At 57.4% G+C, this 14,536-nt stretch overlaps 2 protein-coding genes across 2 annotated transcripts in view; both read left to right on the forward strand.

Moving 5' to 3' along the window:
- ETH_00007405 (uncharacterized protein) overlaps window positions 1–4,505 on the forward strand; it is a gene marked incomplete at both ends in the record, with an annotated part of 5,465 nt that extends 960 nt beyond the window's left edge. Inside the window, 4 exons of the mRNA XM_013376670.1 lie at window positions 5–1,116; window positions 1,337–1,458; window positions 1,664–1,729; window positions 1,910–4,505. Coding sequence (XP_013232124.1) covers window positions 5–1,116; window positions 1,337–1,458; window positions 1,664–1,729; window positions 1,910–4,505 — 3,896 coding nt within the window. The remainder of the gene's footprint in view (window positions 1–4; window positions 1,117–1,336; window positions 1,459–1,663; window positions 1,730–1,909) is intronic.
- Window positions 4,506–7,299: 2,794 nt separating this feature from the next.
- Window positions 7,300–13,672, forward strand: ETH_00007410 (RNA recognition motif-containing protein, putative; the record flags this gene model as incomplete). The annotated part of the gene is made up of 4 exons (XM_013376671.1): window positions 7,300–8,616; window positions 9,349–9,844; window positions 10,167–13,402; window positions 13,631–13,672. The coding sequence occupies 4 exons, from the start codon at window positions 7,300–7,302 to the stop codon at window positions 13,670–13,672; spliced, it is 5,091 nt and encodes a 1,696-aa protein (XP_013232125.1).
- Window positions 13,673–14,536: the final 864 nt, after the last annotated feature.

The raw sequence follows: 14,536 nt of genomic DNA on the forward strand, positions 1-14,536 counted from the left end.
GCAGCAGCAGCACAAATCCCCGTTGACGTCCTGGGCGACTTCGCCTATTACTGCCGGCCTTCCCCCTTCTGCTCTGAATGCGCCGTCCTCTGCCGCAAGCCCCTTCCACAGCAGCAGCAGCAGCAGCAGCAGCAACAGCAGCACCAGCAGCAGCCTTTGGAGTCGCTGTTCGATCTGCTGCAACAGCAGAGGGGCGGAGATACGGAACTGTTGCTGCAGCAGGAAGCCACTGCGTTGCTGCTGGAGGGAGAGGAGCAGATTCTGGACCTTGGTGCGTTCAAGCTGCAGCAGCAGCAGCGGCAGCAGCAGCAGCAGCAGCAGCAAGCAGCAATCCCTGTGCTGCGCAGCATGAGGGTGTGGGGAGACAGAGGACTCGTTGTTGGTATTTCAGTTGACCCGGAAGGCGCAGACAGGCCGCTGGCGTTGCTGCGGATCAGCAGCAAACAGTGTAGCAGCAGCAGCAGCTGCGGCAGCAGCAGCAGCAGCAGCACGAGGTGCAGCAGCAGCAGCTGGTGCAGAGAAAGACAGCCGCCGCACCTGCTATCCCCTTGGGAGTGGCTGCCTGCGGCCCCAGATGTGAGGGATGTCTCTGGCATCGAATTTTGTGCTGCTGATGCAGCAGCAGCAGCAACAGCTGCAGCACAGGATCCAGCCGCAGCAAAAACAGCAGCAGCAGCAGTATCTGCAGCAGCAGGGTCACCGGCAGCAATGGCAGCAGCAGCAGCCAGAACACAAAAAGCAGCAGCAGCAGTAGCAGACTTCACCAGTGCCGGGGGTACAGCTGAAAGCTTCTATACTGCTAAAGCCCCCCTTTGTCCTTCTGCTGCTTCTGCTTCTGCTGCTGCTGCTGCTACTGCTGCGCAGCCGTTTGTGCTCTTTGCGTCGGAGGTTGACAGCAAAACTCTAAGGGCCACCCGAGTTGTTCGCCTCTGCTTCAGTCCTTGGCGGCTGGCCCCTGCAGCTGCAGCAGCAGCAGCAGCAACATACACTGCAGCAGCAGCAGCAGCAGCAGCAGTACAATGCGAAGTCAACATTCTCACTGATTGTGAGAAGACAACGCAGCTGAGGTGGACTTTTCCGTTTGTGTTACGGGAGAAGCAGCTGTTGCTGCCCCCTGTAAGAGCGAGTTGCTGCTGCTGCTGCGCTTCTGCCGTTTTTGCTGCTGCTGCTGGTGCTGGTGCTGCTGCAGTTTGGCTGGGTGGTGCTCTTGCCCAGGCAGTTCATCCTGCAGTTTTTCTGCAGCCTTTATATGGGTGCTGTTGCTGCTGCCTCCTTCGACCCCACGCCCTTGCTGCTGCTGCTGCCGTTGCTACTGCTGCTGCTGCTGCTGCTGCAGGCAGGCTCGGCTGCAGCTGCTGCAGGCTCGGCACTTCACTATGACGTGGGACTGAGCAAAGACAAACAATACATCTTTTTCACAGCAACGAACAGGAGTTGTACGTACACCTGGGCGCTTCGGTATGGCTTGCTGCTGCTGCTGTTGCTGCTGCTGCTGCAGCTGCTCCTCCTCGTGCGACTGTTGCTGCTGCTGCACCTGCCTTGGGTGCTGCAAAGGCAAACCGGGAGTAGCTGCAGTTGCAACTGGGGCGAACTTCACGCGCGTCTGCTGCTGCTCTTCAGTGCTGCTGCTGCTGCTGCTGTGCTGCTGCTGCTGCTGCTTCAGAGAGAAAGACCCTTATGGGACTCCTCGGCTGCTTTTTTGTGGAACTCCTCACTTCTTCGAGTCTGTGTAAGTACTCCCCAAGTGCTGAAACTGAGTTAAAGCCTTTGCAAGCACCATATCACGTGTAGGGTTTAGGGTTTAGGGTTTAGGGTTTAGGGTTTAGCGTTTAGGGTTTAGCGTTTAGGGTTTAGGGTTTACCGCTTACGGCTTAAGATACGACACTCTTCAGGGTTCGCCGCAATGCAGGTCTGCCTTCGTCTACTTATTTATTTGCTGCCCCTCTGGTGAATTTCGCTGCTACGCACTGCAGCAGCAATTTCTTGAGGCTGCCCTCACAGCAGCAGCAGCAGCAGCAGCGCCAGCAGCAGCAGCAGCAGCGCCAGCAGCAGCAGCAGCAGCGCCAGCAGCAGCAGCAGCAGCAGCAGCAGAACCTGAGCAGCAGCACGAAGGTGCCCTGGCGTCTGTACACCCGGCAAACACTTCCTGTCAGCAGCGCCCTACCCACGAGCGATTTGCAGAGAAAGAAGGGGGGCATGTGCAGCAACAGCAGCAGCAACAACAACAGCAGCAGCAGCAGCTGCCGCTGCTGCTGCTCTACAGGGGGCAGGGGCTGCGGGTGAGAGATGCTGACGTAATGCAGCAGGGCATTGTGGTGTACGCGCAGCTGCCGGCAGCTCGCAATATGCTTCTCGTGATCAAGCCACCTGCTGCTGCAGCAGCAACGGCAGCAGCAGCAAAGACTGCTGCAGCCGCAGCAGCGCTAGCAGCTGCTGCAGCAACCGAAGCGGATAGTGCAGGAGCTACTGAAAGCACAGAGAAGGCGGCAGCAACAGCAAGCAGGCTGGACTCTTATGAGCAGCCCCTGCAGCAGCAGCAGCAGCCATTGATTTCAGCTGCTTGCACAAATGCAGCGAAGTGGAACAGCCCTGCAGCAGCAGCAGCAGCAGCAGTGCCAGCCACTGCTTCTATGCAGGCCTCGTTGCCGCTGGGAGGAACAGGGCTTCTCTCTGCTGCAGCAAACGCAAATCCACGTGCTGCAGTGGTGCGGCTGCTGCTGCAGACGCCGCTGCACCCTGCAGTCTCTGTGCGCCTGCATGTGCCCTCCTGCAGCCTCTCGCTGCAGCAGCAGCAGCAGGTGATGCTGTTGCAGGCTCAGCTGCTGCAGCGCATCCGTGCTTTGTGCGCTAGCTTGCCAGCAGCAGTCACAGGGAGCCAGCGTCAGTGCAGCAGCAGCAGCAGCAGCAGCACAATGAGCCCTGTAGGCTTATCAGGACGCATCAGGCGGTGGTCTCGTTGGGCGCAAGGGCTGCAACAGCAGCAGCAGCAGCAGCAGTGGGCAGCCGACTCTTTTTCTTCTCAGTTTGCTGTTGAAGTTCTGCTCGCCCCTTCGAGAGATGCCCAGGCTGTAATACCAATAACTCTTATTCTGCCCAAGGCAGCAGCAGCCTGCCTCCAGGCGCAGCAGCAGCAGCAGAAGCTACAGCAGCAGCTGCTGCAGCAGCAACAGCAGCAGCGACAAGAGCAACTGCATCCCTTGCCGGACACAGCAGAAAAAGCGCATGCAGCAGCACAGACGCTTGCCTTCAGTTCATGCATGGAAGCCAGAAGGAGCACAGGCAGCAGCAGCAGCAGTGAGTGCAGCAGCAACAATAGCTGCAGCAGCGGCAGCAGCAACAGCTGCAGCATCCTGGTGCAACTTCCGGCGTCTTCCCCGTTGCTGCTGCGCTTTCCGTGGTCGGTTGGTGGCGCTGCTGCTGCTCGCTGCAGTTTGCTGCTGCAGGTTTACGGGGCCTACAAGGAGCCTTTAGCTGCTGCGTTCGATGCTGCTGCTGCGCTGCTGCTGCAGCAAGGGTGGGCTGTTGGCTTCGTGCATGCGCGGGGGGGAGGGGATATCCCAGGAGAAGCAGCAAGCGACGGCAGGGGGCCCCACAAATCCCAAACAGCAGCAGATGCTGCTGCTGCTGTTTCTTATCTGCATGCGCTAGGCCTCAGCAGCCCGCAGGCAACAGCGCTGCAAGCAGCATCAGCGGGTGCTGTTGCTGCTGCTGCTCTGCTGCTCTCCAGCAAGCGCAGCGCGGCTCTGCCAGCCCAAAGCTCCTCAGCCAGCCAGCAGCAGCAGCAGCAACAGCAGCAGCAGCAGCAGCAGCAACCAAGAGAGGCTTGGGTACGTTGCTTGCTGCTGGACAGGCCCTTCATCGATGTCTGGTCCGCCATGGAGGACCCTTCGATGCCTCTAACACAACTCGAGGTTGAAGAGTGGGGCTGCATGCATGCACGGTGTAGCGGCAGCAGCAGCAGCAGCAGCAGCAGCGGAGCTGCAGCATTGGACGGGACCGACCCATGGGCTGTGTGGGCAGCTGTGGCCAAGGATGAGGCTGCAACCGATTGCTGCAGCATTGCTGCTTATTCTTGTTACGAGCAACTCTTGCTGCTACAGCAGCAGCACGAGGCGCAGCAGCAGCAAGCGCAGCAACAGCAACAAGTGCAGCAGCAAGAACAGCAGCAACGCCCGCAGGCAACGCCGCTGCCTTACCCGTTTCCAAGTGTGCTGCTAACAACAACTCTCAGCGACACGAGGACCCCGCCGTGGCATGCAGCAAAACTAGCAGCACTTCTTTGTAGCTTCCAACAGCGGCAGCAGCAGCAACAGCAGCAGCAACAACAGCAGCAGCAGCAGCGGGTCTATTTGCGGTGCCTCTTGTCGGGCTCAGGGCACTACGGGGAGTTGGAGCAGCAGCAAGAAACGAAGACAGCAGCTGAGACTGTTTGCTTCCTCTTGTCGCAGATGTCTGGCTGCAGCGTTTCCGCTCATCCAGCCTCAACTCCAAACCCTAAATCCTAAACCCTAAACCCTAGGCTTCATCTGAGGCCTCGCTCACTGGGCTTTAGGGTTTAGGGCCTGCTGCACTAGTGCTGCTTCGCCCCGAATTGGGGCTTATAACATCCAGCGCTGTGCAGCTGCCTGCACGGCCAGCCCGTGCACTGCAGCAGCAGCAGCAGCAGCAGCAGCGACGGCAGAGAGCCTCCACCCTCTGTGGGCAGCAAAGAGCGCCTGCACGCCGCAGCTAGCAGCGGCTGCTTGCGCCTCCCTCTGGCTAGCCGTGGCTAGCCGTAGCTAGCTGTGGCTAGCTATGGCTAGCTGTGGCTAGCTGTAGCTAGCTGTGGCTGGCTGTAGCTAGCTGTTCCTAGCTAGCTGCGTCCAGTTAAGAAGCAAGGGGGGCTATTTAGCTGCGGCAGATAAAGCCTCTGTGCCCCTCTCATTACTTTATAAGCCTTTTAAGGCAGGGCAGCAGCAGCCGGTTCAGCAGCAAACAGAAGCCTGGAGGGTTTGCTGCTGCTGCTGCTGCTGCTGCTGCTGCGTGTCCGCTGCAGCAGCACCGGCAGCACCTAGAACAGCCCAGCGAGGCCTCAAAGTTCCTGCAGTGCGCCGCAGCTTCCAGGGGCCCCCCAAAAGACCCTTAAAAGTGTCTTGGGGGCTCCTTTTACATATTTATAAATAAATAAAGAAATACATTTTATATAATTTAAATTAAAATTGGCGCAGCATAAATTTCTTTTAATCCTGGGAAGTGCCGCGGCTGCTGCCGCCCTTGAGGGGCGTTTTAGTTCGAGATTCCACAAGAAAACAATACATGAGGCGCTGCTGCAGCACCTGCTGCTGCAGCAGCAGCAGCCACTGCAGCAGCAAGCAAGCGCCACAGCAGCAGCCGCTCCAGCAGCGAGCGCCGCAGCAGCAGCTGCAGCGGCAGCAGCAACGGCAACTTTCAGCTGCCCCACTCTGGCTCCCAAGACGGCAAAATCCAAACCCTCGCAAATCACAACTAAGATGTGTTTTAGCCTACACGCTAATCGAGGTTTTGGCGAGTGAAAGCCCTCAAGTAGCCGCCCTAAACCCTAACAAAACCTAAACCCTAAAACTTAAATCTAAACCCTCAAGAGCTGCAGCAAACCCTACTTAACCCACTGTAGGCTGTAAGACAGCTAAACCCCCATCTTCACCTCCAAGTGCAAAACTGCAGAGCAGCTCAGCCTACAATGTAGGTGCAGGCTCCCAAACAGCCGCCCCAAACCCTAAACCCTAAACCCTAAACCCTTGAGGGTTCCTGTGAGTCACTTTTGCCAAACCCCGCCGCAAAAACCAGAGCCCAGACCTACGCACCAATGCAGAAGGTGAATCGGCATGCACTGCAGCAACGGGACAGCAGCAGCAGCAGCAGCAGCAGCAGCGCTGATGCGTGCAGCAGAAGGATGCCTCCTGGCTTCAGTGTGGAGGCTCGAAAAGACCCGTAAAAATTAAAATAGAAAAAATAAAAAGAAACAAACCATAAATGCTCTTATTTGCAGCACTCAGGCCAGCGTAGTGTCACCAAGGGACTGCTGGGGTACCTTACAAGCAGCAGCAGCAGCAGCAGCAGCAGCAGCGCCTGCAGCGAGGCTCATTCTTGTCCATCTTAGGGAAACTTAACTCTGAAATTTGTTTTATTTTAATTTTTATAACTTAAATTGAACAGATCTAAGAGATACTCACATGGTGCGGCTGTGGACGGTTGGGGTAGGAGCTGCTGCAGCGACCACTCAGTTCACAAGGTCCTGCTGCTGCTGCTGCTGTTGCTGCTGCTGCTGCTGCCGCTGCTGCTGCTGGAGGCGGTCTGAAGGGTTTGGGGGCCTGTCAGCTTGAGCTCAGCTGTAGCTCTTCTTGTTTTCGAGGGATATATAGTAAGCTAGCAGGGAGGTTTCAGATGCTGGGGCGCTGCAGTGGGATCCGTTTCAGGACTGCTGCTGCTGCTGCTGCTGTTCCTGCTGCTCTCGCTCCTCCTTCTTTTGCTGCGGCTCCTTCCATCTGCAGCCGCAGCAAAATCCACTTATTTTCCAGCGCAAGCTGCGGGTCTCGGCGCCTGAAGGATCGCCGAAGCAGCCGCAGCAAGCCTGCATCCAATCTGTGCTTCCTCAGAAGGCCCCTCACGGGCTGCTGCTGCTGCTGCTGCTGCCGCTGCACCGGGAGCAGCAGTTGCAGCCCTGGCTGCTGCTGCAGGACTGCGTGCTGCCCTTCCTTCCGTTCTCCCAGGGAATTATTGAGGCTCAGAGTAGCCTCACGGTCCCACTTAATGGCTTCGAGCAGCAGCAGCACTAGCAGCACCAGCAGCAGCGGCAAGGCCTGCAGCAGCAGCGCCAGCAGCGGCTGCTGCAGGGGGGACAAATCTGCTGCAGCAGCGCTTCGGCTATCCTTCTAAGTTATTGTTTTGCTTTTTAACAGCAGCACCGCCAGAGAGGGCTCAGTTGCCGAGGCAGAGGCGCAGCGCAGCAAGAAAGTCTCGTTTGAGGCAGCAGCAGCAGCGGCAGCAGCAGCAGCAGTATAATGAGCAGCTGCTGGAGCATCGGCTGAAATAGCAGTAGTCGCAGCAGCGCAGCAGCAGCAGCAGCAGCAGCTGCCGCAGCAGCTGCAGCAGCAGCCCCTTTCACGTATTAGCAGTAGACTTCCCCCCCGTGGGGGTTTTGTTTCTTTTTGTTTTTCTGGGTTTCCTATTAAGAAGCAAATAGAAGAGAGGACCCTAAGTTAAGGCCCGCCTTTGCTGCTGCTGCTGCTGCTGCTGAGGCCCCCCTAGCTGTTGCTGTCTTGCTTCTCATGTCATTCTACTATGGCACCGCACTCACCGGAGGCAGCAGATAGCAGCAGTCTCGCTGCGGCAGCTCCTGCTGCTGCTGCAGCAGCCCTTGCAGCAGCTGCAGCAGCAGAGTCAGAGGCCGAAGCAGCTGCTGCTGCTGAGGTGCATCTCCCTTTGCTGCCGTCCGAGCCAGCGCCAGTTTTGGCCCGCAGCAGCGACAGCAGCAGCACCAGCACCAGCAGCAGCAGCAGCAGCGGATCGCAGTTCGGGCCTCCATTGGAGCAGCAGCAGCAGCTGGAGCAGCAGCTGCAGCAGCAAGGGTCATCGTCCGCACCATTCCCCCACAAGCACCAGCAGACCACCGTGAAACAACAAAAGCAGCAGCAGCAGCAGCAGCAGCTGCAGCAAAAGCAACAACAACAGCAACCGCAACAGCAACAGCAGCAGCAGCACCAACAGCACCAGCAACAAGACCCGAAGCAACAGCGCAAGGGGCAGCCAGTAGTTTCACTCCCCCAGACGCACGATAGCCAAGCTGCTGCTGCTGATGTTGCTGCTGCTGCTGCTCCCGTAGTGTCTGCTGCAGACGCCGCCGCAGAAGCTGCTATAGCCGGCATTGCTGTTGCAGCAGCAGCAGCAGCAGCAGCCGGAACGAGCAGTGGGGTAATGCCGAAGAAGGAGAAAGACCGCACCAACAGGAAGAACCGATCACAGCAGCAACAGCAGCAGCAGCAGCAACAGCAGCAGCAACAACTGAAGCAGCCGGCGACCGTCGGCTCTCTGCAGCTGCTGCAGCAAAGAAGCGATTCAAAGGGGCAGCAGCAGCTTCTCAGCAAGAGCCTCCCGACTGTGCCTGTGTCTGCTGTCTGCAGCAGCAGCAGCACGAGCAGCAACAATGGTGGTCAGCAGCAGGAAGCACTTGGTGATGGCGCTTTTGCCACTTCTGCAGCAGTAGCAGCAGCAGCAGTCAATTCTGCTGCTGCTGCTGCTGCTTCGGCGAAGAACAGTGCCGTCAGCTGCCTTCCACGTAATGTCGGGAAAGGTGGCGAGCAGAAGCAGCAGCAGCAGCAGCAGCAGGCGGGGTCCTCTGTCGCTCTGCCCCAAGATGGCCAGCAGCAGCAGCAGCAGCAGCGGCGGCGAGGGGGCCGCGTGTTTGTGGGGAACATTCCCCCGAATGTGACGCAGCACACGCTGCTGACAGCAGCAGCAGCAGCAGCAACAGCAGCAGCAGTAGTCCACATAGATTACGAGCCCAAGCGCGGCATGTGGGGCAGTGCTTCTATAGACTATGACTCAGCAGAAGCAGCAGACAAAGCAGCAGTGTACTTCCACGGCAGGAGGCTCTTTTCGGTGTGTTGCTGCTGCTGCTGCGGCGGCTGCTGCTAAAGTTTTTGGCTTTGCTGCTGCTGCCTTGCGGATTTTGCGGCTTTTGCGGCCTGAAGGTTCTTGTGGTGTTGCTCTTCTTTTGATGCTTTATTTGCTGCTCTCTGGCCTTCTTTTGGTCTAAGCGTTAGTTACACGTTTTGCTTTTTGCTGCTGCTGCTGTTGCTGCTGTTGCTGCTGCTGCTGCTGCTGCTGCTGGCTTTTGCTGCTGTTGTGACGAGTGCAAATATGTGTCAAGTACAGCAGCACGTGTACAAACATGCTTTCCTAAATTGAGGGACTATTTTGAAATCAAATCAAAACTTTAAATTGTTTAAGCCTCTTTTTTATATTCTTTTTGAAGGAATTGAGTTTTGAAAAGCAAGATTTCGCCTGAGGCAGTAAATGGCACAAATTTCCCCACAAATGAAAATCTCGTTTTCTTACTTTTGCTGCAGCCCACGGCTTCCGTCTTTTGTGGCTCTGATGCATTTTGCTGCTGCTTCATTTTCTTTTTTAATTTTCTTGTTAATATTTCTTTTGCTTCCTCCAGCTCTTTAGATTTGGGAGCTCCTGCTGCAGCAGCTTGCGCTAAGTTTGCCTTCATGTGTGCACTTTCGAAGCTCTTTGTTTTCTTCCTGACTGTTTGCGTCGAGCTGCTGCTGCTGCTGCTGCTGCATGCTTCTGTTTTGTTGCTGCTGCGCTGCTGCTGCTTCTCAGGGCTCGCCTGCCCACGCCTTAGTGGCTTGCCGAGACGCCGCAGATTATCCTTTAACGAGGTTGCCTTTGACTCGCATGGAAGTCTTCTGCATTAATGGCGAGCTGCCAGCTCTCGACAGCATCAGCAGCAGCAGCAGCAAGGTTGGCGGGAGTAGCAGCGGCGGCACCGTCGCGCCTGGCGCTCCTAGTGGCGCTGCTGCAGCGGCGGAGGCGGAGAGAAGCAAGACCAGCAGCAGCAGCAGCAGCGACAGCTGCAGCGCTGGGTCGCCTCATTTGTCGCTGCAGCAGGAACTGCAGCAGCGCCTGCTGCAGATGCCGCGGCAGCGGAAGCAGCACCAGCTGCTGCAGCACCAGCGCGTGCTGCGCACTCTCTCCAGAGCTGGCCACACGGAGGGACTTGTCATTTTAAAAAATGGATTTCATATTATTGATGCTCTTGCAGTTGCAGAACAAACAAAAAAGACTTCTTTTGTTCTCCTCAAAGACGGACCCCCAGGTTAGCTTCACCTGAAAGGCTGCAAGGGGGCACAGGCGAGCAAGCTGCTGCAGCAAGCTGCTGCTGCGGCAAACTGCTGCTGCAACGAACTGCTGCTGCAAACTGCTGCTGCGGGCAGCGCGCAGCGTGGGGGGCTTCTGGGCTCGAGACTGCTGCAGGGGGATGTGATCTTGGGGCCGCAGAGCAGCAACAAACTGTGGAGTCTAAGTTATTGAACTAAGTATGCATTATTGAATTATTATTAAATTAAAATATATCTATATAATATATTGATATATAGATATATCTTTATATAATTTATATTATATCTGCATTTGTGCAGGGGCGAACTTGTTCTTATACGGAATCCCCACGGGCTGGCGTGAGCTGGAGCTGATGAAGCTGGTGGGCCCCTTTGGCCACGTCGTAGGCATTCGAGTGCCTTGCGGCGCGTCTGACAAGAACGCTGCTGCTGCTGCTGCTGCTGCTGCTGCTGCGGGCGCAGCAGCAGCAGCCGTAGCCAGCAGCAGCAGCAGCAGCAGCAGCAGCGCCGCCAGGGCCGCCAGGGGGCAGCTGGTGGCCTGCTCCGAAAGCCCCCTGCTGGCCCAGGCCTGCCTCTACGGCCGCGGTTATGCCTTTGCTTCCTTTGATGACAGAGAAGCAGCTTTTGCTGCTTACAGGGCTTTGTCTGAGAGATGCATAGCAGGCAAGAAGCTGCGCATTCAGCTGAAGAATGGGGACGAGAAGTTGCTTCCCCCAGCTCTGCAGGAAATGGTGGTGCGTCCGCCTTCTGCTGCAGCAGCAGCAGCCGCAGCAGCAGATGCTGCTGCGGCCGTCAAGGCCGCCAGCGAGGCCAGCAGCAGCGGCAATGCAGCAGCAGCGCATAACGTATATGCAGCAGCAGCTGCTGCAGTCGGCAGGCAGGAGGCGCTCCGTGAGCAGTCCTGGGGACAAGCACAGGTACCGGCTGCTACAGCTGCTGCGGCTGCGCTTGCTGCTGCCGCCAGAGACCCATCGCTAGCACTTATGATGCTGCAGCAGCAGCTGCAGCAGCACCAGCTGAGACAACAGCAGCAGGTGCACGCCCCGCGGCAGCACCCGCTGCTGCAGCAACAGGGCAACGCTTCCGATGCTGCAGTGGCAGCTGCTGCAGCCACAGCTGCTCAGTTTTACTCCCATGTCTCAGACACTTGGGCCTTCGCCTCCATGGAAGACTTGCAGCAGCAGCAGGAGAGGCAGCAGCAGCGGCAGCAGCTCGAGCCCGTGAGCCGCTCCGCCGCCAGCCTCAGTAGCACTGTGCCTGTGGCAGCTTCGGGCGTGCTGTCGTCTGTTTCGTCTTCAGTACACTCGGGCGCTCTTTCTGCGGAGTTGCTGCTGCAGCAGCAGGGTCAGCAGCTGCAGCAGCAGGAACAGCATTCACAGGACAAGCTCTTGCTGCGGGCGCACCACCAGGACTTGTTGCTTCAGGGGACTCAGCAGCAAGAAGTGCTGCAGCACGACATGCTGCAGCACGATCTGTTGCAGCAGAGCCTTCTCCGCGAGAGGCAACAGCTGATGATGGGACAGCCGCAGCAAGAGATGTCGTTGCAGCAGCAGGAACAGCAGCAGCAACTGGCGCATCTGCGGGAGAGTGATCTGTTTGGTGATCGGCAGCTCGAGCAGCTCCAGCAACTGCTACAGGGCCACCAGCAACAGCAGCAACAGAATATCATGGAGATGCGGCTGCGGCGGCAGCTTGAACGCCAGCAGCAGCAGTCGCAGCAACAGCAGCAGCAGCATGAACTGCGCCACGATGCACTGGGCGGACAGGAAGCCGTTGTACATAGCACAGCTGTTGCAGGAGCAACGGCAACAGCCGCAGCAGCAGCAGCAGCAGGGCGTTCATACCTCCACAGTCTGGACTTTTTGTCTAGCGAGGAACCACAGCAGGAGCCGGAACTGCCGATGCAGCAGCAGCAGCAGCAGTTGGGTCCTGTGCAGCACGAGTTGCTGTCCGAGCAGCAGCCTCTTGAACACCCACAGGATATCGCTCAGCGCCAGCAGCAGCAGCAGCAGCAGCACCACTCTCATCCCGCCGTCTACTCGCCCTCTGCAGATGATTCACTAGGGCTTAGTACAACATCAGTACCGGAAGTGGCCTTCAGGGGCAGTTGCAGCAACAACTGCTGCGGCAGTAGCAGTAGCAGCAGCAGCAGCGCCTGCGGCGGCTGCAGCAGCAGCAACTGCAACGGCAGCAGTTGCAAGTTGCTACAAGCCCCTACTGAAGATTTAGGGGGGTTGCCTTCGTCAAACACCACAAGACATAAAAAGTGGAACGAGGCGGGCGCAGCAGCAGTAGTGGCAGCAGCAGCAAATGCTGCTGCAGCCGAATCGGCTGCGACGCGTTCATTACCTGCTATTCCCACGGCGGCCATTGGCAGCAGCAGCGCAGCAGAAACGGCAGCAGCAACAGCAGCAGCAGCCATGGCAATGTCGCCGCTTAGAGTACCGTCTGCTCTCCATTCTGATGATTTGGTGAAGCTGCCTCCTTCGCCTCTTGTTCCTTTGGAAGAGCTGCGACGCCGGCAGCAGCAGCAGCATTTTGGCTACGACAGTTTTGCTGGTGGATCGAGTTTCCTCCGCTCTGAAGGTCCTGCTGCTGCTGCTGAGTCTAACACCGTCAGGCGCGTGCGAAGGAACTTCATAGATCCTCAACAGCAAATGCAGCAGCAGATGCAGCACCAGCAGATGCAGCACCAGCAGCTGCAACAACAGCAGCAGCAGCGGCTTGAGCTTGATCCTGCAAGCGGCTTCGACATTTCCGCACTATCTCTGATGGACTTCCCGGAGACCCCTATGTCCCTTGGACCTATGACGATGCCTCCTGCAGCAGCTGGTACTCCAGCAGCTGCAGCAGCAGCGGCATCCCTGCACGCAGCCCGCGGGTTTGCTGCTGCGGTCGCCACTCCCTCGACGACATGTTCTGTGGGCTCGTCTTCTAGTTTCTCGTGCCAGTTGCCAGGCAAGCAGCAGTTGCTGCAGCAACAACTGCAGCAACAGCTGCAACAGCAGCTCCAGCAGCAGCAGCAGGGCGACCAGTGGATGCTGCAGCAGCTAATCCGCATGAAGAGAGAAATCGAAGCCCTCAGGGCCGAACTGCGGCTAAAAGAAGAGGCACCTCGCAGCAGCAGCGCCAGCAGCAACACTGCTGGACTTTCTTCAGATTTTGATTCCACTAGAAATAGGTGCAGCAATTTCTGCGGCGGCTCCAGCCAGAATATCGACGCATCCGCCGCGTCCGCTGCAATGCAGCAGCTGTCTGGCAGCAGCAGCAACAGCAACAGCAGTGACCACCGCAATCGCATGACAGATGCTGAAGCTTCCACCCTTTCGCCTGCTGCATCTGCAGCAGACATGCCGCCAGTCGGCAAGGGAACTTCCAAGTCTATACGAGCTATAACGCTGCAGCGGGGCAACCGCGTTGCCCGGGGCAGCAATAGCAGCAACAGCAATGGCGGCAGCAGCAGCAGCAACTTCAGTACATTGTCGGCTCGAAATGGCACAAACTTGCTTGGACGCCCTACAGAAGCTTCAAATGAGGTAAGTTTTTCTCCGCCGCTGTTCTGTCTGCTGCAGTTGCTGCTTTCGCTTGTTGCCTGTTGCTTTTTGCTGTTGCACATTATGCTGCAGCATGCCACTTTCCTAAGTAATTACTCCAAGTGGCGGCTTCTCGCCGTGTTGCTGCTGTCTGCTGCTGCAATCTGCTGCTGCGGCTGCGTGCAGCAAATGGGTTTTTGCAGCGCTGTGTGTGGTGCATATGTGTAGCAGACAACTGCGTGTTCCCGCCCGTCTTTGAGGGGCTGGCTGTGACAAGGAGCAAATTTGGGCTGCTGCAGACCTCTGGTTTTCTGCATGCTGAGGGGTTCTGAGCAGCGAGTGCTCCAGCAGCAGCAGCTGAGGGCGCTGCAGCCGCAGCAGCGTCAGCCGTTGTCTGTGTCGGCTTGTGTCACTCTGTTCCAGAAGCTGACGCTGCCTTCGAGTCTTAGTGTTTTCTGTCTCGTTCTTCCTTTTTTCTCCCTTTTCATGTCTTTGGGGTTAGTGATCCCATGTTCGAATACGGATCTGGCTTTAGCATATTGCAGGACCTCCTAAGGCTACAGAGCATGCAGACGGTTTGCTGCTGCCACTTGACAGCCTGTGGAGTAGCAGAAAAACATTGTTCTTTCTCCTGGGTTCTGTGCATATACTGCACGACAGCAGCAGCAGTTTCAACTGTTGCTGCTGTCCGTCTTAGCGTCGTTTCCGGCTAATGCACCACCTTTCATTGGTGGCACCGCAGCAGAAGCAGCAGCAGCTGTTGGTGCCGCTGCTGCTGCCTACAGGAGGGAGGCCGGACCACAGCCGCGTGCATTTTGCTGCCTGTTTGGTGGTGCCTCCCCTTTGCTGCAGCGGGAGCCTAGCGGCCGCAGGAACAGCATTAAGGAAGGCGGCAGTAGGAGCAGTAGCAGCAGGCGTTGCGTCGTCTGCCTATTTTTTTCAGGTTTCTGCACGTGCAGCAAAGATGGGGGCCCCTTGCAGGAGGCGTTGCCTCGTTTCAGCATCTGCCTACTGTAACAGAAGGGGGACGGATGCCGGCAGCGTGCAGCAGCAGCAGAAATGACAACAGCTGCTGTTTGTGTCTTCTCTGCCCCTGGCAAATTTATCTGTAGTCCTTACCCTTGTTCGCTCCATTGT

This window comes from Eimeria tenella, genomic scaffold (assembly GCF_000499545.2).
Source record: "Eimeria tenella Houghton genomic scaffold, Eth_scaff39, whole genome shotgun sequence".
NCBI classification, from domain to species: domain Eukaryota; phylum Apicomplexa; class Conoidasida; order Eucoccidiorida; family Eimeriidae; genus Eimeria; species Eimeria tenella.